At 46.1% G+C, this 25,497-nt stretch overlaps 3 protein-coding genes across 6 annotated transcripts; 2 read left to right on the top strand and 1 right to left on the bottom strand.

Annotated features, from left to right (window-relative positions):
• The first annotated feature begins 353 nt into the window (after nt 1-353).
• B3GALT9 (beta-1,3-galactosyltransferase 9) lies at nt 354-2,359 on the top strand. Its single transcript, XM_013939515.1, has 2 exons — nt 354-359; nt 1,253-2,359. Exons 1-2 carry the CDS (start codon nt 354-356, stop codon nt 2,357-2,359), a joined length of 1,113 nt encoding a protein of 370 aa, XP_013794969.1.
• Nucleotides 2,360-3,743: 1,384 nt separating this feature from the next.
• PSMD5 (proteasome 26S subunit, non-ATPase 5) lies at nt 3,744-12,559 on the bottom strand. Of its 2 annotated transcripts, XM_067309085.1 has the most exons (10): nt 12,360-12,559; nt 12,050-12,194; nt 10,866-10,979; nt 10,231-10,359; nt 9,396-9,505; nt 8,830-8,972; nt 8,009-8,200; nt 7,045-7,154; nt 6,261-6,401; nt 3,744-5,808 (listed from the first exon to the last, which is right to left on the bottom strand). In XM_067309085.1, exons 1-10 carry the CDS (start codon nt 12,542-12,544, stop codon nt 5,551-5,553), a joined length of 1,527 nt encoding a protein of 508 aa, XP_067165186.1. In that variant the 5' UTR covers nt 12,545-12,559; the 3' UTR covers nt 3,744-5,550. The 2 variants fall into 2 exon arrangements, with proteins under 2 accessions (XP_067165186.1, XP_067165187.1); XM_067309086.1 differs by lacking the exon at nt 8,009-8,200.
• Nucleotides 12,560-12,883: 324 nt separating this feature from the next.
• On the top strand, nt 12,884-24,582 carry LOC106482015 (protein CutA homolog). Of its 3 annotated transcripts, none has more exons than XR_010886150.1 (6): nt 12,884-14,249; nt 17,040-17,188; nt 21,089-21,148; nt 21,896-22,272; nt 22,364-22,409; nt 22,793-22,831. XR_010886150.1 is itself a non-coding variant. In XM_067309147.1 (6 exons), the coding sequence occupies exons 1-6, from the start codon at nt 13,950-13,952 to the stop codon at nt 23,507-23,509; spliced, it is 708 nt and encodes a 235-aa protein (XP_067165248.1). In that variant the 5' UTR covers nt 12,884-13,949; the 3' UTR covers nt 23,510-24,582. The 3 variants fall into 3 exon arrangements, 1 of the variants encoding a protein (XP_067165248.1); XM_067309147.1 differs by lacking the exon at nt 21,896-22,272 and adding an exon at nt 23,407-24,582 and having other exon boundaries at nt 22,793-22,842; XR_010886149.1 differs by having other exon boundaries at nt 21,896-22,409; nt 22,793-22,835.
• The last annotated feature ends 915 nt before the right edge of the window (nt 24,583-25,497 follow it).

Below are 25,497 nucleotides of genomic sequence, written 5' to 3'. Positions count from 1 at the left end.
CGCAGCAGCAACAGTGGAACCTGCTTTACAGAGTTATTGCTAGCAGCTGCTTCACACCATTACGTCTCAGAGACTCAACGACTTTAACACAAGTCCCATCCAAGCATCAGAAATAAAGGGAAAGGCTAGTTTTGCTTGCTTTGTGTTTTAGGCAGCTGCAATATGATCATCCTCTCGGATCATCTTTCCTCTCTGCAGCCAGGTAAGGTGGAAGTCAGTGTGCTTGGCTATTAGGAAGTAACTCAATCCTGCAGACCCAGATACATGCGTTGCCTCCTAAGCTTCAGACAGGGAAAATTTGCTTCCAACCGGAACATACACCCACCCAGCTGCACCCCGCATTCCCTGCCGCCATGCAGGTAAGTGCTTTGTCTCCTTAATCCACCCCAGCAGGGAGTCTAGGATGAGGCTGCCCACTTACTGCAAGTCATCTTATCCATGAACTACAGTACGGCTGCTCTAGGGCTCCCTTCCCCCAGCATGCACAGATAGTAACGCTAACTGGCAAACATTAATTTCGCAGCCATCATTTGAGTTAGCAGCACTGACAATAGAGCAGAAAAATCACAGTTGCTTCCTATGCACAGGCTGTGCAACTGTGCATTACAGCAACGAAGGGGAGACTGAGCTCTAGCCTGCCCTTCCGAGCCCTGTTTCTGGAGTCAGCTGAACACTGCAGTGAGCAAGCCCGAACCAAGGGCGCAGCAAAGGGAGCAGGACTGGCAGGGGGACAATCCCCACGCAGAGACAAGGCTTCAGTTCTGAACGACTGAATTGAAATGCTGCGTGACACTGACTTTCCCTTTTACTTCTTATCCTGTCAAGGCATTGTAAAAAAAACAACAAGAAAAACAACTATCAAAGATTCACTTAATGGGTAGTTAACAAATCCTCTACAGGTTAGTATGTGTCCTCTAATATCTCAGATCAGCAGCAACAGGTTAAAAGATGGTGAGAAATTATTTGAATATTGTGTTATCCTCAGTACTTCCACGCGGGGATGTATGGAAAGAAGCCTTTAGAACTATGACACAGTGATGTCCTCATCTTGGGATCTCACACTGTACCCCAAGCGGGGTTCATTCTTTAGGCTTCTAGAAGGACAAACAGGCTGTTCAAAGCCTTACATTAATAATACAGAGACTGTGATCTAGAAGCGGAGATTGTCTTGCCCAAATGTGTTCTAAGATGAATGAAAACCTTTTCAGTCTAGCAAAAAGAGAATTCAACATCCATTTCTTCTCTTCCGCAGCTGACATTCTGCAGGCTCCGGACCCATCAGTGGTGCTTCATTCTATTTAATGTCTTGCTTTTCCATGCACTGCTTTTCGGAGCAGATTTACTGGAGGAATACTTCCTACGGTCATTACCTCTTTCTTACACTGATGCGAAGGTTCTTGAAATCAGGGAGAGGGCTAGGAAATTAGACACGGATCCTCTAAAGGCCAATCTCTCCAAGTCTTATACCACCAGCAGTGCAGGGGCATGCTCAGATCAAGAGGTATTTTTGCTTGTTCTTGTCTGCAGTAGCCCAGAAAACAGGACAAGGCGCAACATGATCAGGCAGACATGGGGTAATGTGACAGACACCAGAGGTTATGCTGTCCTTACCTTGTTTGCTTTAGGAAAGCCAGCTTCAGTAATCACCCAGCTGGAGATCAATGAAGAGTCTCAAGAGCACAGAGACATTATTGAAGGAAGTTTCATTGATTCTCCTGCGACTCAGACACAGAAGATTGTGATGAGCATGGAATGGACAGTAACTTTCTGTCCCCATGCAAGGTACATTCTTAAAACCAACGAAGAAATGTTTGTCAGTATTCCAAGTTTGGTTGGATACTTGATTAGCTTAACACAACTAGAGGACATTTATATTGGGAGAGTCATTCATCAAGCGGTACCTGACAGAGACCCTGAAAGCCCTGGCTTTGTTCCCATCAGTCAATATCCAGAAGACTTTTACCCAGATTACTGCAGTGGGACAGCTTTCATCGTTTCCCAGGACGTAGCTCGGAAGGTGTACGTAGCCGCCAAGGAAGTGCCAGTTTCGGTGCCCCCTGATATCTTTGTTGGAATCTGCGCTAAAAAAGCTGGCATCACTCCTATTCACAGCTCTCGGTTTTCTGGGGAAAAGCACATCAGATACAATCGGTGCTGCTATAAATTCATTTTCACCTCTTCCAACATGAAAGAGGATGAGCTATTTAAAGACTGGAGGGAAGTAAGTGATGGAGAAGATTGCTCACTACTGGAAACTTACTATGGTCTGGTGTCCTGCAGAGTTTTGACCTACTTTGATAAGTTCAAACAGTTTAACATTGATACAATAAAAAATGAGGCTCTTCATTTTGCTGATTAAGACTTAACTTCTGCAAAGAGAGCCTACATTTTCTTTCACTAAATGTGAACAAGATAAAACAGCTGGTAAAAACCTGCATCTCCTCTCAAAGTTAGTGCTCTCCCCTTTAAGAGCAAAGGGATTCTTAATGCTAAAACCTGTTTCACAGATTAGTTTCCGATAGCAGAAGAACTGGATGTACTCTAGCTATATTAAATATGTACAACTGCATGCACAGAAGTAAAGAGTATTTAAAGAAAGTTGGTCTGTATCCAGTGTTTTCCAGCCATTTAAGTGCCTCTACCTTATGCCAAAACTATTTCTGCATTTTTGATCCAATCTGAGTAATTGAGGCATCACCTACTTCCAAAGTATTTTGTGACAGAGGAATCTTTTCATCCTCAATAAAGGAATCTACCTCTAAACACCCTATTTTACAGTACCAATAAAGTTACAGGACAGCTTAGAACGGGAACAAACACTGAAGTATCACTGGGAATTTGCTTAGATAATCAGCCTGCAGAGACTTTGGACAAGAAGTTCAGCTGACTGGCTGAACAACGCCGTACTTTTGTCACGGTCATGGCATCAGAGAAACACTGACAAAAGCAGCTCAGAAGCAAGCTTCTGAATGAAGCCAGCAGCAAAGTCGGAACAAATTCACCAACTAATTCATCAGCAAGCTGATAACAGTGAGCTTGCTCAGAATGCAAAAACCCCCCACATTAGGGAGCAGTTACAGAACACACAACCCCACCCTCGCCTATGTCCTCCAGATTAACTTTTCCATACCAGCTCTTTCAGAAGAAAGAAGATTAGCTGGACAAATTCATTCTACAATTGTGATAGAGATACATGGGAAGAGACACATGTCCCTTTGATGGTCCCCTCTCTGCTCTTCCCACTCTGACTGAAGGAGTTAGATGTGTGCGCCAGAGGATCCACAATTCCTCTTTTTAAATGACAAGTTACGCAGTTTGTTAGCCAGTCAAGCAATGAGATTTTTTTAAACCAAGTTCCCTTCCTCAATTCCCATTCTCCATCATTCATTTCTGTTTTTCCTTAATTATCTCCACCTGTTAACATTACAGGCAGGGGAAGAAACTAGTATTCCTTTGTACACAAGATATACTAGGAGCAACATGTAAACCACATGGCTCTATACAGGAGGGGTAAGAGCTATGAGAATAATAAGGGATAAGAGTGATCAATTAATCCATGTTTCTTTAAGCTTTGAGCTCAACAAAATAAAGCATTATGCATGTATAAAAAAAACCCTTTGTTTGGCACCTGTATTCTAAAATATTTTATCAGGCAAATGTACCATGCAAAGCAGATGCTTAAGTCTTGGCACACAGAGTAACTTTTACAAGCAACAGCTGAAAACACACAGGGAAGAGACTCATAAGTTGCAAAAAACTGTTTATATTGATTTCTTTTACAGATTTCCATACAGGGCTCATACAGAGCTACCAGCACACAAAGCCACCTAAAACAAAGCTGAACAGTCCAATACAAGTGCAAAATAAGGACTTCTACATTCTTTCACCTCATTTCTAAGTACTTTCATGCTTTTCTGGATACAGGACTCATGAAGCTGCTGGTACTCCCAGTTTACAAATGAGACACTTTGTACTGCATTTCTCACTAGCAGATGTTTACTCAGCACATTGAGGATGAACGTGAGAGCAGCAGTAAAATTTCGGCTGACAGTTTTTTGTATATACCAGTAAAAAGGCAGATCACCTGCATTCAGATAGCTCATTACACATTAATGGCCCTTCCCTACCCACTCTGCTTCTCTGAGCCCCCTTCCATTCCTTGACAGGAATTTTTTTTTGGCAGAAAACACTATCACCTCTGCTGCAGCCCAAAGTTACTACAAGCAAGAAAAGAGTTACCACGTGCCTAGATTATCCCAAGTCACTTGGCAGAGGGAGGACAGAGGCAAGCACTTTCCACAGAGGCACACCTGACTTGACACACACTACTACTTTTTGAGTTATTTCAGTAACCTTGTGTTTTATTGTTTCCTCCAGCTTGGCCTCAAATTTGTTTCTTACGCTCTCAAGAAAAATAAGAAGCTTTTGGTATGAAGCACATCGTGGTCTTTGTTTACAGACTAAGACACATCACCACTACTTACTGATGTGGCCAGTGGTACAGCTAGCCTTACACCCCATATGCTAGCTAACCATCTTCAGAGGGAGATATAAAGCCTCATGAGGTACTATATTTGTTTCCTCCTCAATTCCATTTAAGCATTTAAACATGAAAGCTTTTTGTTCCTACCCCATTTATTACAACTCAAGCAACTAAAATCTTGTGCTTTTTTTAAATAACACAAAACTAAAAAGCTTGATAAAAAATAGTGTAAACAATTTAAGATTTGGTTCTGAAGTAGACTTACAGCACTATAGCTCATGCTCCTTTTGAGCACGTAAACTGAACTGCCATACAAAGTAGCAGTTAACAAGAGAGACAAGGCTCCCAAGCTTGGTTTTATACATTATAGTTTGCTTTTTTTTTTTTTTTTAAGGGCTAAAAGTTTTTCTTGTCATTCTCAGCATAAAATGTAAACAATATTTAGGATTACTTTATTCAAACAAGACTTACATCCAGCAAATTGATAATAAAAGATAATCCAGTTTGTACTCCCTCATGTGGGCACAAACCCTTTAGAAGGTTACTAGTTTATTTTTAACAACTAGGTTTCTGACAGAACATGACTGGCTAAAGGAGCATTTTCCACGTGAGTGCCAACTTAGGCAGGTATAAGGAAGGAAAAAAAAAGAGTAAGAGAAACCACGGCAGCATCTGAGGTAATGAACCTCAAGGTGTTTTGGTGTTTGTTTTTTAATTGAAGTATAATCTACTGAGAAAACATGATAGGAACTACAAGCCCAAGAACAGTTTAACTAAACACTGATAGTTTCTGCAAAATAACACAGAGTCTGCAGTTGATAGAGTGCTTACCTTGGTTACTTGTCTCAGGATAGTACACAGAGGATTTATGCCATGAGACTAAGGGAAATAACACTGTGCCCTATGGGTTACAACTTGCACTCATGACTTACTTCAAATTGAGTCAAATACTTCAAGTTTCTTTGAAAAGGCAATCTAAAAATGACTCCAGTGTGGGAGAATCGTAACAGCTATTTCAGTAATATAGTTTGCAAGAAGGAGAACTGAGACAAGCTACTGTTATGACACTATTCTGCTCCTTCCACAGCTGTAGTAGAAACCGCCTTAACATAGTAAGGGCCTTCATGCAAGTAAGCCCTAAGCCTCAAGTAATATTGATTTCCAAAGATTTCCGCAATTGTTTTAGAGTTTACAAGAGCCTTAACCAGTTCATATTTGGCATCCTTTGAAGCTTTATCAGGTTCCACAGATCTGTCTACAATATATTCCACAAACCCAGGACTGTCAAGCATCAACTTCTGGGCCCATGGTTGGTTTGCAATAGCCTAAACGTGAAGAGAAAAAAAAACACTCATTTTGAAAAACCTAAACTAGTAACACAGGAGACTTAAGCTATAATCAAGGAACAAATTAAAACTGAAGTGGGATATTCGTACTACACAATAGTGATATAACCTGTCCAAACAGCAGTGCTCATCACTGGAAACCAAGCAGAGCTCAGTGCTTCTCTTTCACATTGTAAATGAATTATTAAAGCAGTGTATCTGACAAAGTAGCCTCTTAAAAATCCAGGTTTGGAGGGTTCCCCTCCCAACTTTACAAGAAAATAAGCACTGCAGACCTGACCCATCTGTTGAATTATTCAAACAGTGAATGCAACGGGAGCACAGGGGAAGAGGCCTTATTTCAACAAGAAGTTTGTGACACTCATTGTCACAATCTGACTTTGAATGGCAATAGAATTCACTACCCCATCTTTAAAAAGAAGTAAACTTACAGTAAATACTCTTAAAGCCCCACAGTGGAGATCAGGAAATGGCTGAGTACTGATACTCCTGAAGAGTTCCAAGGGTTGGCTAGACAAGGATGCGAACCATGATTCGGTCATTCTCAAAAGGTCTTCCGTCTGCTGCTCTGGCTACGGACAGAGAAAAGCACAGAAATGAAAGAATTTGGTTAGAATTATGAATAGCTTTCAAGTTTTGAGTATCTTTTCAATAGGTAAGGAAGTTAATGAAAACGGACCATACCACCAACAGATTAAACTGAAATAATTTAAACTTATTTCCTGAATAAGTAACTTTCTGTATTTCATTAAGCTTGAAGGACAGAATTAATCTATTTTGGAACACTACTGCTGGAGTGTAGTCCTGCAAGATAAGTGAAAATGGCACAATCAAAACTACACTATTAAAACTAGGTCACTGGACTTAAACAACACACACAAGGCTTAAGCAGCGTACCATGATCCCTTTAAAGCACAAGAATATTATACTGTTTACTCTGCTTCCCTTGACGATGTTATCTTGATTTCAAGGTTTACAAACAAACTCCGAGCATGTGGCTTCTTATAAACACACTCAAATGTTTACCTTCAGCATCAAACAAATCAGTGAATTTCAAAACAGTAAAGTTAATGATTTGGGATATTCAGGAATAGGCACCTGAGATGCTGCAAAAGGTCTTCACACCATTAGTTAGATGCACAATAATTTAGTTCTCAGATTAAAAAAACAAAACAAAACAACCCCCTCCCCCCCCACACACACACACTTACTTACAGGCAAGTAAAGAAGAGAGGAAATGGCGTCCAAGCATCGAAGTCTTAACTCCGTTGGGGCATTCTTTGCCTGGTGCCCTATTCTGTTTAACAGATTTTGAAATCTACTTCCTTTGAAAATAAAAAACAAAATGCTTTCATTTAGTTTGGACAGATCTCTACAGGAATAGAAAATTGCTATCAGTGACATCATACTAAAACTAGTAGAAAGAGCACTGGATACACAACCCAAGAAAGGCAGTTTCTTAATCTATTATAGTTAAATCCGTGCAAAATTTCTTTTGCTTCATGTGGCTCTAAGGTAAAGGAAAAAAAACACAAAAGCTTTATGTTCATTCATATCCCTGGACTATCCAAAAGCTTCCAAAAAGAAAGCTATACATGACAGATAATTGAGTTAGCTTGGGAAGTATGGACACAAGTATATTTGTGATTAGAAATCTTCAATCCCATTCTACAATGCTTCAATAGCTATCTGCTAACACAGATTTTCACATAAAAAAAAAGAAAACTTGCACTAGTGTCAAGAAGCCTAGCACCTCATTTCAATACTCAGGACCACTTTATATTAAGAGAAACAATGCAGTCCTCAACAGAAGTGTCATTAGATGATCATTTGTATTTTCTTTGCCTGAGTGGGGAGAAGGCCATGAGATCAGTAGGACCAAAGGAATCTAAAATTACAACATCACTGAGGATTTGTATGATGCAACTCACTAGAAAAAAAGACTCACTCAAGTCATGCTTGCAATACCAGAATTCTAGTTACCAGGTATTTCACACTGCCATGCCTGGCAAGATTGTTAACAACAACCAATAGCTGTTCCACAGCTATTCAGACACCCATGATTATGAGAATTAGAGAAATATATGTATTTTTCAATTCTTTTCCCCTATTATACCATGTGAAGTCAATCTCACATGATATACTGAGAGTATTATTATAGGAAAAAAACGATACGAACTAGTTTTCTGCAAAACCTGTTTGCCTTCCACATTTGATCCCAGGATTCCTAGCGTGTCGACAGCCACTCCGATCATGGTTGGATCATGACTTTCTGCCATTTCAAAGACTTTCTCCACAAACACAGGGTATCGTTCACAGATCTGCTGTGGGCTGTCTACCACAGCCAGATTTCCAAAAAATTTAACAAATCCTGACAAGACAAAAAATATTCAGGGTACAATAACAATGATTTTGGCTATCCCAGAATTAAGATTTTTTTTCCACTGTTAAACAGGTATTGTTAAATGCAAATACTGTTGTTTCGAAATGCATCAGAATACAGATAACACCAAGGAACAAGTCAGTATTTTGAAGAAGCAATAATACAGAGGAAACGCAAGTTTCCCTTGGCTCTCAAGGGAAACTTAAGAATATGAAATGCAGCAACATAACCTAGAAATATCCTTTGCATAGCTCAGGTGGCGACACTTTCTCTATGACTACAAGATGAACTTGTCTAGCAGCTTCTTAATTCTTTATTTAACAGGTTTTAGCGGGGGGTGTGGGGGGGTGTTGAGTTCAAAGACTACAGTAATACTTAAACTTCACATTTACAGTAGTCTGTCCAAATCTTATCTTTTCTACCACTTAGTAAAAAGCATTATTCACATATTAGACTGTCCTTCAGCCTTTTTTGTATATGCCCAATACATGATGAGTTCTAATATGCAAAAAACTCACATAAACTTTCAAAACTGAGGCTTAACAGTCCTCTCAATTTAACACATTATTAAAAGCAAGCATTAATTAACACTGGAAACAAGAAATGCATAATTTCACCTGGTAAATAGAAGCCTGAGAAAGGATCAGACTCTGCACCAATGATAATATTGGAAATTTTATCAATAACTCCTTGTTGAGCAAGATACTGGCGTCCATGGGGAGTATAAGCCAGTGAGGTTACCATCTCTATACACGTAGCTCTGCAACAGACAAACAGTTCATTTGTCCTATTCAGATACATTTTTAGAATACCTAGAGATTAAGATTAGAGAAACTATTTTTCTTCTTAAAGTATAAAAAGAAAATAAAGAAAATCCATATAACTGTCCAACATCCCTCCAAGCTCACTCAGCTATCTTTCTTTAAGAAACACACAAAAAGTGCTGATGTTGCAGCCCAACATCAAAACTATTGGAACATATTGGGGAAACCTTCATCTTCATTCTCAAACTTAAGTAAACAGTATTTTACATACAAGACTATTTAAAGAGAGGGGTGGGGGTGGGGGAGTAAATAGTTTTCCTGAAGAGAGTTCCAAAAGAAACACACACAAATGTGTTAGAAGAAGGTTACTGAGTGAACACCTGTGTTTTAACAATGTGGCAAACTCACTACCAACATACCTGACCAGCACATCATCTCCAGTCAACTCTCCAATTAATTCTGATATTAATCCACTGTTTGCACAGTAATTTAGCGAGTCAGCTGACACTGAAGCGATCTCAACAATTAACTAAATAAAAGCATGGGGGGGGGGGGGAAAAAGAGTGGTTTGTAAAAACATTATAATGTTAACACTTCACAATCCTATCTTACAAATTAAGCCTATAAGCATATTAAAGATGGGATTTAGTGTTGCTTAATACATCTAAACATTTGCCCAAGAACAAGTTCATAAAGAATTCCAGGTTTACAACATGTGCATTTGCTTTCTTTTCACACTTTCTTCAGAAAGTCATCATTGCTATTCCTATTAAGCTCTAGAACGTCTAAATCACATTATTTTTCCTTTTCCATACTTATCCAGAATGACACATTCAGCATCTCTGTTTCTTCCCCCTTCACATCCCAAGGTAATGAGACTGCAGAAACTATTTTGTTTTTACTTTCAGAGAAGCAAACATTCTATTATATCTTTAATGTAACACTGTGTAGCCTTTCCAATACCCTAAGCACAACATACTAGAAAATATAAGATGTAAATAGTGCTTGGGTTCTTCACACCTTTGCACCATAAGGGAGAAAAAAATTAAGACGCTACTTCAGCATCAACATTGCTCTAACCTTCTTACTCTTTTTTAATCTTGACAAAAACGTAGAAATGAAGAAAAGTTTGTATAGCAGTTAAAACTGAATGCTGTTTTAAAAGCTGTAAAAATGCAGATTTAACTCAGAACTACAGTCCAAGAGAACTGCAACACCCTGCAACTCAAACGCTAACATTTATCTCATTCTTACCTCATACACTCTATACCGTACAATGTCATTTGTTGCCATGACATTTTTCAAGTCACTCAACAAACTGCTCACAAATAAAGCCTCTAAGCCCTCTTGTGTCTGTGCAATTCTTGAGAGAGATTTGATGGCCTGCAAACAAAAAACAGTTGCTCATCATAAGACATAAACAGAAGAAAACTCAGGCCAATCAGAGTTAGTTTAAACCATTCTTTGCTAACATATTAAATCATAGTTATGCAGCTAAAATTCTAACTTCTATTCATTTTTCAGTGACAATTACTCACATCTCTGCTGAAAGCTAGTTATGGTTACTGTGAACCAAGTCTCTGGCATTAAGTTCAGATCTACAAGTTTACTTCAGGGTCAATAGCTACTGGAAGACGGCAATCCTGGGTAAGATTTTCTACCCCATTTAATTAACTTTTGACATAGGGCACCTACTTGCTAGGTTTTTTTACCACATAACTGATACTAGTCTTTCAACCTACATAAGCTCCCTTTTCTTCAAAGGGGAAGAGAGATGTCATCTCAGATGACAGACTACTCAGACAGTGCCCACCACACAGAATACCTTTTCTACATCAGTTAATTTGTTGGGGGGGGGGGGGGGAAGGGGGAGAGAAAGCAATGCTTACCTCTTTAGCCACAGCTATTTTCTCTCCACCAATGCAACAGATTATTTGCCGTAATAATTCAGGACTGTTGATAATTTCTCTAATAGCATCTGAATTTTCAACAATCCTCCCAACCTAAGAAGATGATTAAATACACTATTAGTTTAGTTACAGTCATATATATATACACACACACACTCATATTCTCTTAATTTGAGAAAGACTCAACTCTTCAAATTTCTCAACTTTTTTCTTGTAGCAGGGACTACAGAACTGGGCACATTTTGTACTCCAGATGCAGTTGCATAAAAGAGTCAAGTAAACATTGACAAACTGGAACAAGCCTAGTGGAGGGTCACCAGAATGATTAGGGGGCTGGAGCACATACTAGGAGAGGCCGAGAGACCTGGGTAAATAAGAGAAGGCTAAGAGGAAATCATGCTGCTATCTTCAACTACATAATGGGAGAGTATACAGAAGACACAACCAGACTCATATTTGAAGGTGCACTGCAACAGCAACAAATCGCAACACGGTAAGGTCTATTAGGACCAATTTTTTTTTTTTCCACCATGAGAACAGTCAAGCAGTGGAACAGCTACCCAGAAAGGTGGAATTTCCATTCTTTAGTGTTCAAAACTGGATAATGCCCTGAGCAGCCTGCTGTAAACCGGCCCTGCTTTGAGCTGGGGGTTGAACCCAACACTTCCAGAGGTCCCTTCTAAACTACATCATTCCCAGATTCTGTTCTTTTAAGTTAACGCAACAAATACCAAGTTACTACAAACAGTCTAATCCGCTACAGTATTTTCACAATATTGTTCAAAGTACCCCAAATAGCAAAACTGTTGCTGTATTTAATTCCTGTAGCACCTGCTGTCAGTGTTGGCTAAGAACACTGTACACAAAAACAATTAGAGTCACCAATACACAGAGGATTCATTTATAAGTTACCTCTGTCAAGATACAGTTTTATGCATGACATTTAACAGCCACATCATTAAGTATTATACACCTACATATTGTACAGTAGTGTCCAAAATTGCAGGAGCCCATACAAGCATCGCTCCTGCAGTTAACACTTAGCACAGTGCTTTTCTCATAGTTTAGCTCAAAAATAATTATCAGTCAGAGATCAGAGTAACCCAGCCTGGCCCAAGATGGAACTCTGGCCAAGCTGGAAGGCCAGGGGTGGGAAGCCATACCTGAGATATGGTGAGGATTTTCACGGAGTCGTCGGGATGGAAAAGGCCTTTCTGAAGCTCCTCTCGGAGGTTCCGGATCAGGTAGGGCGGGTCCAGGGCCTGCAGCAGCCGCTCCAGGATGGCGACGCACGCAGACACCTGCTCCCTGCGAGGGACAGGGACACCCTGAGGAGAGGGGACACGGCCGAGGCCCTCAGCCGCGCCAGCCCCCGCTCCGAGAATGGCGGGGAGGGGAAAGAGCGCCGGGGGGAAGGGAGAGGGGAGGCGGCAGGGCCGGGCTAGGCCAGGCCGGCGGCGGGGCCGCGCTCACCGGTCACCGGCGCTGAGGAGGCCGAAGAGCGCGCCCAGGTGGGCGTCGCGCAGGCGGGGGCGGAGGGCGGCCGGCGGCACGGCCTGCACGGCCAGCCGCAGGGCCCGCAGCTCCTCCAGCGGCGCCTCGGGCCGGCACGCCCGCTCCAGCAGCTCCGCCGCCGCCTCCGCCGCCGCTTCCGCCATCTTGGCAGCGCCGCCCCCGCGCAACCGCCCGCCGCGCCGTAACCAGGGGGTTCCTTTCGCGTCCGCCACGCCGCCAACAAAATGGCGGCCGGGCCCCACCCCCTCCTCCCTTGGCACCGCTCTGATTGGAAGGGCCGCGCGAGGGGCGTGGCAGAAGGGGCCCGCCCCCGTCGCGCGGGAGGGGCGGGGCGGGGCGGGGCGGGGCGCGGGGGGAACCTGTCCTCAACCGCCTTTTTCGTCAGGAAAATGGCGGTTGTTTTGGGGGCGGAGCGGGGCGGAGCGGAGCGGGGCGGGGCGGAGCGGGGCAGCGCTGCCAGGCGGGCCGCGGCCTGCCTCCACCAGGCACGATAAACCTACCGCGGGCCTGCGCCGGCGAGCCCGCAGGCTGAGCGGCTGTTCCGCTTTTTGGAGGAGCGGGGCCAGGGCTCGGTGGCGGGCGCTGAGGTGGAAGAGCCCTCGAAGCTCAGGCAGCGGCGTGCTAGGCAGCGAGCTGCCAGGTTTTCCCTCGAGCAACGCTCGCAGCAGCCCTCATCTGCTCCGCAAAGCTCCGAAGGCTCTGGAAAAATTCCCTCGCCTGGAGCCAAACCGTTCCCGACGCCCCGTTTGCCCCCAGCAAGCAGATGTCTCGCCGCCCCTCGGGTCACCTCACCGCAAACGCCGCTCCGGAGCCTCTGCCTTCGAGGTGCAGCATCGCCGCGACGGCTCGGTCCCGGCACGGGTGGGCTGCGCCGGCCGGGAGCAACCGGGTTTGGTTTAGAGCAGCAGAAGAAAAAAATTTCACTCTGCGGACAGCGAGGAGGACGATTGAATTTCGCACATGCCGGGCTCTTCCCGTGCTGCAAGGCGCTTCCAGACGCTCTGCGGCACTTCATGTCTCCCCGAGGCCACCGAAGCAGGCGGCGCGGCTCTGGCCTTCTGCCACTGCCTGGCGGCAGCGGTCCATGGGGACCCAGAGCAGAAATATGACCATCAGACGTTTTGATCTACATCCAGGCACCAGAAATGCCCTATTCCATGGTGAATAGACCTTCCTAATAGCTTACGAGAACTGACGGGGGTGTAACCAAGTTATATTTTGAGAAAGCATGGTGTTCTGTGTTCTTCCGCACTGGATCGCTTAAAGGAGTATTGTTAAATGTTTTAGGGCTGAACAGCATCACTGGGTTTATCAGCTTGCTGGCAGTTGCTACACAAAGGTTACAAAGCCCCGATAATATGAGGTCTGAGGAAAAAAAGCGATTTTATGGATGGGAAATTAAGGCAGGGATGCTGAATGGCAATCGCCACGTGTCTCCGAGCACCTCCACCTACCCTGGGAGGAACAGATTATTTCTCCAGCAGATTTTGGGGCAGATGGTTTGGGGAAGAGCGCCGGCGCTATTAGGAATATTTGTTCAGATTTACTATGGGCCAGACCCCGGCACCTGCTTCGCCCAGCTCTGCAGGGAGGGGACAGGGACAGGCCGTGGCGGAGGCAGCAGTGATGCCGGGGGACATCCGCGGGCCCAGCCAGGGAGGAAGAGGAGGAGGAGTCTGTTCTCACTGCAGCCAGCCTTCCCGGCCGTGCTCCCAGCAGAGCAGGTGGCGGGACGGAGCGGGACGGCGGCTCTCGCCCAGCACGATGAAGATGGAGTGGCTGAGCCAGCGCTGCCAGCCGCCCGGCGCCCCCAGCTGCTCCCGGCCGGGCCGCCTGGCCCTGCTGCTGGTAAGTGGGAGCCCGTCGCGGGACGCGTGGACCCGCGGCTGGGAACGGTGACGGCGTCCGTCTCCGCGTGGGGCAACGCGGGCGACCCACCGGCGAGCCGAGCGCACGCGACCCAGGAGCGCCGCCACCCCTCCTTTTTCGCAAGGGAGCCTCTGCAGAAAAAGAGGGGTCTTGCAGGAGAAACGCGATCTCAGCCTGCTTTCCAGTGCGTTAGTTACAACCTCACGGTGGATTTTTCAGTTTCGGTCACTTTAATGTTTTGGCAGTTTTGAGCTTATTCAAATTATTAGGCACGGATGCCCAAGTTTTATTCCTTCACTTCTGCACCACACCTTGGCAAATACAATTATGCTGAAAAAAACAGCATAATTTTCTTTCTCTTTTTTTTCACTTCAGAAAAAAAGAAATGCAAGAGGTGGGTCACTCTTACATTAGTATTCACTCACAAATGTTCATGGGGATTTTCCTCGTCATATGCACATACATCTTCCAAGAAGATTAATGATTGCCATGCTGAATGGGACGGATTTTTTTTTTCCTGAGCAGGGAACATAATTACATTCTAATCTGGAAAAATAGGTACACCAGCCTATCCCTGTTTGGCTTATAACTATCTGGGTAACTTCTGTGATTTGTTGCATAATACTTGTTAAACGGCTTAGTGGGAAAAAAGAACACTAAAGAAGCTCTGAAAATTATTATGAGAAGCCTTATGATAACAAAGAGCATTTCCTCAAATGGACTGAAAAAAAGGAGACAACCCATATAAAACAACAGTCATTTCCCAAACAGAAAAGAGTTCCTGTGCTTGTGGTGAGAAGAGAGATATCAATAATTAAAAAAAACAACACTGTGACATTTGCCCTGTAATGGGAGGTCTTTTAGAGGACAAATGAGGGTGGAAAAAAGGGGGAAAGGAATATATTCTGAGTCTTATAAAAATATTTTTATCACTGTAGATGAATAAGGGCCAGATGCGGTTTATTTAAAAACCAAAACAAAAGACAAAGAGAAGAGCAGCTGTGCAGAGGCAGTGAGTGTTGCATGCAGAGGGTGCAGACACCCATCCCTTTGCTGTTACTCAGCACACCGAATTAAACTTTGCTCTCCCAGCAAAGCCCAAGCTGAGATGCTTTACAGAATAAATATTTAAAGTGACTGTGTTGATGGCATGTTAACGGGAAGCTAAGGGACTTTCTGGGAATTGGGATCTGCTGTACAACAAAACCGACTTGTTGCCAGCGCACTGCCAGTCCAGGGAGAGCGCGTGATTGTTTTCTGCAGGCCAGTGAGACAAGGACAGCCCTACAGACCCGCGCTGTGTCGATGAGGATCTCTGTGCCCAAAAGGATCAGACTTGACTTTACTATTAGTACCAGACAATTAAGAGGGAACAAGACCTAAGCCTGCATTTAAGTCTTATCCTTCCTTACCTGCTATGCACGGTTTGTACCATAGCCTGGACAGACTGTGAAACATCTGTCAGCAGAACAGAATAATCATCCTGGGCTAGCAGGGCTGCATTAAAGCAGACCAGGGCCCTTTTTTTTGTTTTTTCCAATAGAAATGTAGTTTTTGATCTAATCACAGGATTTAGGGAAACGGGCTTGGCTCTAAGTATGGGTCTGACCTGGCCTCCCAAAACATGACACAGCAGGGACGTCACTAAGAGGAGAAGAAAATGCCTGTGAAGGGCTGCATAGTCTGGGGAAGGGATTCCCTAGTCCTGGCAGCAGGTAGCTGCTAAGCTGTAACTTACCGAGCTAGGAATGCCTGCCTGTGTCTCGGGTTTGCCTCTGAGCGTTCCCCACGAACATCCGAACGGGCAGCAAAACTTCGAGCCTCCCTTGCCCTTACGGTGCTGCCCCCTGCCCCCTTTGAAGACAGAGTATGTACCAGGATGCTCAAAAACACCTCGGAGCCAGGGACCCCCGACTTTCGTTACTCTCAGTCTAGCCAGGCGCAGCCACTGGCACCCACCGAGCAGCCGTGCGATCAGGTGCACTCGCCTCAAGGACGGATCTGGCCCACCAGCTGGTAGATGCCCACATTTACAGAGGAGGCTGCTGGGCTGCTCGGGGCTTAATACATGAAGACTTTGTGGGATTTCCTGCTGTAAATAGGTTTGGACTGTTTGGACTGTGCTTCTCAGATTTGGAGACAGAATGGCAGCAGTTCCTTTTGCAATAAACTGGGTATCAGGCATTTGTAAGAACCTGAGTACCTTCAGTTGTTTCTCTACGATTTTTCATACAACAGTCTGATCACCTGACGAAAGCTTGCATTAATATCATGGTTTTTATTAAGGTCTCAGCCTTATAGCTTTATTCAGCCCTTGCCTTTAACAAAGACTATTTATATGGATGTGAGCTATGGATTCATGAAGCTTATTATTGCCTTTTTTTAATGGAGGCAACCACTGACTTACCTCCTTAGTCTTCTTTTGGAAAAACAGTTGCGGCTTCTGGGGCTGTGCAGTGAGGTCTATACGCACCATTAATTTGTAGTATGACCTCCTGGAGCAGAGGCCTGGACTCCTGCGAGCTGGTAAAGGCTCTAAAACTGACCCTTTCCTGCCCTGAGCATTTGGCATGGTATTAGATTGGTCTCATTTCAGGAGAATGAATATCTCTATGAGCATGTTTTCACTTAAATTATAACTAACATTACTGTAATGTCAAAAGAAAGAAGAATGGAGACTTCTCTTGAGTCACAGATAAAGCAAATGCTTATTTTTTACAAAATGCAACACTTTACCTAACATTAGCACTCGTATATTTTGCGTTTTAGGCGATGGCTCTGTCTTTACTGATGTACCCAGTGCTGAAAAGTCTGGCTCTTCAGCTGCACTCTGCTGTCACTGGCAGTTACATCCCTGGGACCCATTCCATCGCCTTCATCAATTGTCTCAACGAGCAAATTGCCAAGGATATTGCAAGGTACAGTGACACTTCCACTGCTTGTCTGCTCGAGTTGTTCCAAAGCGGCTTTTCATGGAATAAATAAAGCCTTTCCTTGTCACCATTAGAGCAGTTGTACTTCTCTGCTGGTTCAGGGGTTTTGCACTTCTGTCCAAACAGGGCTCCTTTTCTCTTATGTTCTCTTTTTCTCTCTCTCTCTGTCACATATCCACACACCAAGAGCTCTGCTTTCTACAGGAAAGATAACAATTGACTCCGAAGTCAATGCCATGGTATACATTAAGTCAATTCTCAATTTATTCCGCTAGCTTTCATTTTCAAGATCCATTTTAAAGCTATGACCCTAAATCTCATGGCCCTCAGATGGATTAAGCCCCAGCACCATGCTCTCTGGTCTGCTGTGGTCGCTCTTCTCGGAACAGCACAGGTAAATTCCAGGAGAAGCGTTTATGGAGAGGAACAAAGCACGGTGGCACTAACATAACAATAAAGCAAAGACAAAAGTGGTCCACAGAAAACCCAAAACAGGCCATCATGAGATACCACCTGAAAGCTTGCACTCAGCTCACCAAACATACTTAGGAGAATGAGGGTTTTGCCCTTATTTATTTATTTTTAGTGTACGAGAAGCTTTGCATGCTGTTTTGCATGCCATTTTTTCACAGTTCCCTCGGTCCCTGACTCAATAGATGGTTTGTTCAATGTACTGGAACTGTGTTGACTGAGGAAGTGTTTACGGTGGACCATTAAGTTTCCTGCAACACCTCCTGTGAGCTGTTTTCTGTGCTGTCCCGCTGCTTGCCAAAAACTCTGCCTGTCTTCTGCAATAGCAGAGCGTTCCCAAATATCCATTCAGGAACTGACAGGCTACTGAAAGAAGGTTTGTGTCATCTTAAATACTGCAACTGTAATAAGAAATTCCAGTAGAATGATATCTGTACCACTTGATATCTTCTGAAAAAAGAAATAACTGTACATTGCTGGTGAAAAGATCATTTTGTTCCTGAAAATGCTTCATCTTAACAGCTTTGCAAACGTTTTCTACTCTTTGTTCCTTTCAGTGAAGGGTGAGGAAATAGCTCACTCCCTGTACCCCATACCCATTGCTGGGATATATGTATTTTGGTTGCATTTTACTGGTGGAGTAATTAATCCTTTGTTCAGGAATTTGGATGAATGAACAAGGGTTGTAACAGCTGACACAGGGCATCTACATTTATTTTCCCTCCCACCTTTTTCCTAGTGCTCTCATGTTTATTCTTTCTTTATGTTGCTCAGTGGAGCACTCGCTTCCAAGGCTCAGACTGCAAGGAATTTCTCTGTGAAAAAAGGGAGTTCAGACTTTTTGAAAGCTGATTAGCTGCAGGTAAAATTCAGCATCTGACTTGTTCATTCGTACCAGCTCTAACCCAATTTATCTGGATTACTATTAATCTAAAATCCTCAGGAGAAACCTCTAGTCCACAGAGATCTAGTTTCTCCCTTGTGTTTGCTATGAGAAGTTGAGTCCTTTGGGCTGGGTGCTGTGACCGTTTGCATCTCACAAAACTTAATTAACACCTGAACAGTCCTCAAACCTTTGGTTCTGCCTTATGTTTGTGCATGTTTTTCTCTACTTTTCTGCTTATTAATATTTCATGTCTCAATTCAGAGGCTATCGTTTAGTGATGCAAGGACAAGAAACACACATTAAATACCCAGCCCAAAGATATCATGTATTATGCAGATGTTTTCCACTGACCGTGTTCATCTTCTTGTAATGCTTCCAGTTCTCATGGTGGCTGGCTGTTTCTTCTCAGCTCTCTAGGACAAAGTTCAGGATATCAGTTAGGATCACAGTTTATTAGGACAGAGCAAAAGCAATTAGAAGGTATTCACCCAAGTCTAAAGGTTTCTGTGCTACAGGAGGACTTGAGAATCGCACACAGCAACAGCAAAGTGATTTGTACCACGTGTCTTACATGATAAACTCAGTGGGAATATCTGCATTCATGCTGCTGCAGTTTGTTGGTATAAAGATTAACTCAAGATACTTTACGAGCATTAAATTACTAGAACTGGCTACACATGATTAGAGCAAATCAACCCGGCACCTCCTTGGAAAGCCGTCCTCTCAGGCCCACGTTCCCTCTGAGTCGTTGGCCAAGATAAGGACAATCTCTGTCACCTTGGTGAGTTTAAACATTAAACCCAATCCAGAGAGTTATCTGGGTCCATGCAGTGGTCCTCTCGTGGGTCCCCTCCCCAGGGCGTTTCTGGGTGCTGCGTGGTTTGGAGAGCACTACTGAAAGCTTAACCCTCCCGGCTGCTTTCTTACATGCTGCCGTAGGGTTTCTCCTTCGGGAGGAGGCAGGGTGATGTGAACGCTGCACGGCCTTCCCGCGGCACCCCTGAGCCCGTGCAGCCCCACAGGGACAACCTCATGCGCGTCTTTGCAAGGTACAAATTTCTATAAATAGCCAGAGAAAGCAGGCCTAATGATAAAGATGTGCAAAGGAGCTTATACATATTCAAGCAAGAGCCCAGCTTTCCTTATGGGTCAGAGGCCAGATTACATTCCATTGTGCGGTTGCATTGTAGCACCCTGGCTTGGACATCTTCAGGTTGCTGCCATGGAAGAGTTAGCTTTGGTGCTCATTTTGCTCATCTTCAGTGACATCTTGGCCACCGACCAAGTCTATCGTATTTTTACCGTTCATTCATAACTTTGTCTTTTTGAAAAGTAAGAGGTTCTTACAGTTTGCTTTATAATCACTTCCAATTTGTATAATAAGCTGGATGTAAGGATAATAAATTTTTAACTTGCTCAGAGCCAAAAGGGTTCTGCTGACAGTTTTGGATTGGAGCAGTAGTTAACTGAGTACAAATATCAGAATGGATTTACTTCTTCAGCTTACTAAGGGTTAATTCTAACAGGCTGCTGTGTTGAGCCTTTCAGTATCTAATAACTCCCTGCTCCTCCTCTGCAATTCAAGGTCATCTCTTTGACCTAGGTGTGATTGCTAGAAGTTAAATGTTTGCACTGTCAAAGCACTTGGTACACAACAGTGCCCGGAGAGGCTAGAGTTAAAGAAAAACAAAGGTGAGGCTGCTAGTGCAGCGCCTTTAAAAGCACCCTTACAGCCCGCCAGAGGGATGAGACTGTCGCCTCCGCAAGAAGTGCCCAGACATTGCTGTGGTCAGAAAACACAACATTTGACCTAGTCTTCTAAAAATCCACCCTGAAATTGCTTCAATACTCTTTAATCAGTTAAATATCACTTCTGCTGGCAGACGCAAGCAGTTTTGCAATAAAAAATGAGCCCACAACCAAAGGAGGAAGCCTGAGGGACAGAATTTATTTGGGTTTCAGATTTCCAAGATGTTTTATGTAGGAAAACCTTAATGTTGTTAATTTAACAAGTTCCACGTTTAGTTTGCTGTGTGAGGAAGAAGCACAGTTTGACAGTGTAAATATATGACTGGGAGACAAACTCCTTCGTGCTCATCCCAGCCCTGGTTCTTTGTGGCCCAGCAGCTCCGAAACTGCCCCCATCCTCACCAGTGAAACAGGCACAGCACTGACCCTCGCAGGGTCCCCCGCTGGAAGGGGAGGCTGCCCCTCGCGCTGCGCACGGCACAGGTACGGCCTGCCGCTCCGGGCAGGAGCGACACCGAGCCCTCCCGCTCAGCAGCGAGGGCTCGCAGGGATGGTCCCCAGCCGTGCCAGGAGGCCCTGAGCTGAACCAGCTCCAGCTGGAGGTCGCCTTTTGCTCTGCTTTCCCAGGGTGATAATTAGCCACAACTCCCCGGCCGCTGCTGTCAGCTCTGCTCCTTGCAGTCGGAGGCAGCACAGGGCTGACTCCCTGCGGAGAGAGGAGAGGGCAGAGCCGCGGCGAGCCAGGGCAGTCACTAACTCGCCCTCCTTGTTTTATCCAGGGCCATTATGGATAAGAAGCTGGCTGCCTGCGTGAACATCCTGCCCAAGTCCTCGGCCCTGTAAGTTGTGCTGAATATTCCTCCAGAGGAGGAACAAAGCCAGGCTGCCCCGGCGGGAGGCGGAGGCGAGTGCCCATGCGCCTCGGCCGTGGGGAGCGGAGACTGTCTCCAGGAGGCTGCTGGTTCTGTTTGTTCTCAGGGATAACAGAGATGATCCTCACCCTCACAAAGTGCCTTAAGCTTATTAAAGGAGTGCAGATGCTCTATCTGCCAGTCAGGACCATTTGTTTATTGGTTACTTAGATACAGAGATCTAGCAAAGAGCAAAGTGATTTATAATCCTGGGGATAAGGCTCCTGTTTTTAGAGGACTTAAACAGAAGCTAAGATAGGGACCCAAAAAGGCTTTTGCAATATTAAGGAGCACTTTTTGTAAGGAAGGACAGTATCTTTGACCTTGAAATAAGAGCAGCCATGCTCTGCCAGGTACCTTTGGCCATCCATGCAAAGGAACTGGATTTGTTTTAGGGGGAAGGAAGTTAAGGAAGGAAGTTCCAAAACAGCTCTTCAAACTACCCAGAAAGGTTCGAGTGTCCTTCCCAGCACAGAAACACACTCCTCGCTCGCTCACACCTGGGAGCACTCCTTGCCTGGCCTCGCTGGGAGACCTGAGCAGCCCCAGGCCCTGAACAGGTCCCTGCATCACAGCCTCGCTGCTGGAGGGGCTCCCTCATAGCCCAGCTGAGGCTGCCGAAACAGGGGTCCCACACAGCAAACCCAGTAACCCCTCTGCTTCGCTTCCTCTTAGTTCCCTACCGAACATCATGACCAGAGCCGAATTACTGATGCACAAACTCCTCCTGCTTTAGCTCGCTTCTCAGACTGCCTCCTGCTCAGTAGACGCGGTGATGCCTCCAAATGACTCCTCCTGCAAGGAAACCAGCACACAGATGAAATCATGATGGCCTTCTGTTAAGATGAATGTTTCAGAAGGTCAAATCTGACTCACAAGAAGTAAATCTCCATTACCGCATGGAAAGGGAGAAAAAAGTGTGGCGCTGGGCGCAGCCTCCTGGCTTTGCCAAGCCGCTGTCTCTGCAGACGCCCAGCAGCTCCCCTTGCCTTTGTCCCGCTCATTCCCAGCCCTGCAGGTCCCTCACGCCTGGCACGGCCAAGAAGGCTCTGGTCTGTAAATGCATGTATGAGTGCTGACATTAGGTAAAACGTTGCATTTTGTAGCTATATTTGCTGCTACTGTTTTTTCTTTTAAATCTAGGTATTTTTGGAAAGGCGAAATAGAAGAATCCACAGAAATACTGCTAGTAAGTGTCCAGCACTGCCTAATGCATTTCACTCCACCTCCACGGGTCAGTGAGGGCGAGCTCTGGAGCCCAGGGACTGACCCATCCTGGGGATGTGACATCAGCCAGCTGGAGATTGGGACGGTACTCGGGGACCCCACACCACAGCTTCCCCAAGTGCCCACCTGCGGGCACAGCAGCCGCAGCCGGAGGGGCCAGCCCGGCTCGGCCCCTCGTACCGCCGCCACGGGGAACAGGCCCGGGGGAGCAGCCTCGGCAGCACCGCCAGGCACCCGCGCTGGCCGTGTTAGATGGGTGGAGTGGAAATGCGCGTGCAAGATTGCTCCTTACCCTTTACCTCTCCTTGGGTTTTCTTCCTCTTTTTCTTTTTTCACTCTCTACAGTTAGTGAAAACAAGGACATCGAAGATAGGTGAATTGTCCAGCTACGTCAGGTGAGGTTCTCGCTCAGGCAGAGCACTGGGTTTCCTATCCAAGGTACGTTGCCATCTCATGCTCAGGCAGGTGTGAATTGGGTTCCTCGATCCCATTGCCCACCCATAGGGTTTTTAAGTGCTTCTGGACATTCCCGGTAAGCCAAAAAACAGACACTGCATCAGCTCAAAACAGGTTGGAAGGAATATCAGCTATTGGGCTTCTAGGCTTAAACCAGCTCTCAGTATAGGGAACAAGGAAGGATTCTCCTTCTGCTAATACGGGTTATTCCCTAACTGCCTCCTGGCAGGATTTCCTGCATCTTCCCAAGCACTGAGTGTTGAGCACAGCCAGTTTTGGGCCACAGGCTCCTGGCAGTCAGCTGCTGGCTGTAGTAAAACCCAAAGTCAAAGCAAAATTCTCACATGGCAGAAAGATGATGTGAGTGCTTTGAAGTCGGTGGAAAGTTTGGGGGCATGGTTGATACGTACCGCTGGAAGCAGAGCCCTCCGTTTCCTGCGCCTGCGAGCTCCTGCCGCAGGGATGAATCAGTGACACTTACTGTGCATCTGCTTCCACTTTAGATCCATCCATCCCTTTGAAATTCCTGAAATCATCAGCCTGCCTATTGACCAAGGAAACCCACTCTACTTCAAATGGCTAGAAGAGAGCATCCCAAGAGACTGAGATGTGCAAAACCACTTTGTTTTGGGGGAGACCAGATGAAGCATGCTTTGCTGTGCTGGTCCCCTCCCTGTGCGGGCAGCAGTTACACACACACACACACACACACACACACACACAGGGAGGCAGCACAGAACTTCGCAGGTTTGCAGTAGCGCAGAAGTTTGGGATTGGGAATTTTGTTTGTACTTGAAACATCCCCTCCTTTGCCTGACCCTGTGCCCCACGGAGCGTGTAGCAGCATGGAGGCAGCAGAGGCTGAAGCGGAGAAGGCTAAAGCGCACCGAAGCTTGTTCCAGCATTATGGAAGAAGATGCACGGGGCGCCCAAGTCGAGACCTTGCCACCTCGCAGCATTCAGCGCTGTTTCAGGTGTTCAGTGGCAAGCGCAAGGCAGTGGGCCCCAGCGTGGCGTGTCCCCAGCTGCAGGCTGGAAGGGGTGTGCGGACAGGCGCGCTGCCAGGCTGGCGGCACCGGCGGGAAGGGCTGTCCAGCTCCACGCGTCTCTGCACCCGGCAGCACAGCCAGCCCCGCGGCCTGCCTCCGCAGCAGCTGTCCCCACGCTCCGCACAGCTCCGTCTCCTGCTTCCCAGGCCAGGAGGGAGCAGGATGCGGCAGGGCAGCCTGCAATGTGCCAGCTCGGGCTCCCTCCTGTGGTCGCCTAACTTGCTGGTTTGTCTTACAAAAATCCAAGGGAACAGCAAACATTTAAGCAGAGGCTGCCAGGCGTTTGCCAAGATCCGCAGCACGTGCACACCCTGCCAGTGCCCTCCCGTTGAGACGCCAAAAGCGGGGCTGAGGCTGGTGATACCCCCTGCCGCCGCAGAGGAGCGACGTGCCCAGCCGTGCCACTGCCCGTTGGGGTGTGCGGGGCCAGGGCAGGCATCGCCCTCCTGCGGGAAAGCACAGCCCCGGCCCCAAGCGCCCCCAACCCACACCTGAACGGTTGCTTTCCACCCAGACCAAACTGAACCTTGTAAAAAGATGCTCCTGTTAATAGTTTAACATAATGTAAGTTATGAAACAGTATTGAGTTATTTATGTGATTGGGAAGCCAATAAACAGGAGCTTTTCTAACCTGTACAGCCTCTCGTGTTGTCACAGCCTTTGGGGGCCCAGTGTCGGCCGCGGGCACGGCGGCAGTCGCCAGAGCTTCCCAGGCAGCGTGCTGCAGCGAGCCAGGGCCTCGCACGGGCCCCTCGAACCAGGAGGGCAGCCTGGAGAGAGAGAGGTTCAGGAGCACATTTGGGGGTGGCAGGGGAACTCCCCCCAGAACTCTGCTTTTCTACCAGCAACGTTGTTCTCGGAGGGCAGCAAACTTGTTAGTGCTAAATCGGAACAAGCAGGATCCCAGCTGGGCACTTTGGCAAAAAGGAGCAAGGAGCACACGAAGCAAGCCCTGGCAGGCCAGGTCTGTATCACACCCAAAACGAAGCTTTATTTATCCCGTCGGGGCTACGCTGTGCCATGTGAAAGTTTTAGGCTAAAATTAAATGGGTGGGGACCAAGAGGGATTTGTTTTCATTGTTGTTGTTCTCCATTTAACACTCTGACTAAAGGAAAACATTTGAGGGCATAAGGACATAAACACTTTTCTGGTGAGGACACGGAAAAGGCAGCAGCCTTGGCGCTGCTGGAGGGTCACCGGCCCACGGGAACTGCCTCGGAGAAGGCAGGGGAACAACTCTGGCCCCGGAAAGACCCAGTCCCGCAAGGACATAACAACAGACCCCTCAACACAGCCTTGAGGATTGAGCACTAGCTAGAAACGGAGCCTGCACGGCCCCTACGTGGGACGGCACCGATCAGGAGGCTGCAGGCTCCCGGCCAGGACACCCCTGGACAAAACCCCGTCCCTCCCAAAGGAGAGACCCATCCCTGTCCCCACCACGTCACCCCGCAGGGCTCAGCCGGATGGCACTGATGCTTCACCTCTGCACATCCCTGCCGGGCCGGCGCTGCCCTCCTCACGCACGGCGGCAGCACGGCGCC

The sequence above is a fragment of the Apteryx mantelli genome, chromosome 21, assembly GCF_036417845.1.
Source record: "Apteryx mantelli isolate bAptMan1 chromosome 21, bAptMan1.hap1, whole genome shotgun sequence".
Classification (NCBI taxonomy): domain Eukaryota; kingdom Metazoa; phylum Chordata; class Aves; order Apterygiformes; family Apterygidae; genus Apteryx; species Apteryx mantelli.
The sequence above is the reverse complement of the archived record's forward strand: the minus strand, read 5'-3'. Positions and strand labels throughout refer to the sequence as shown.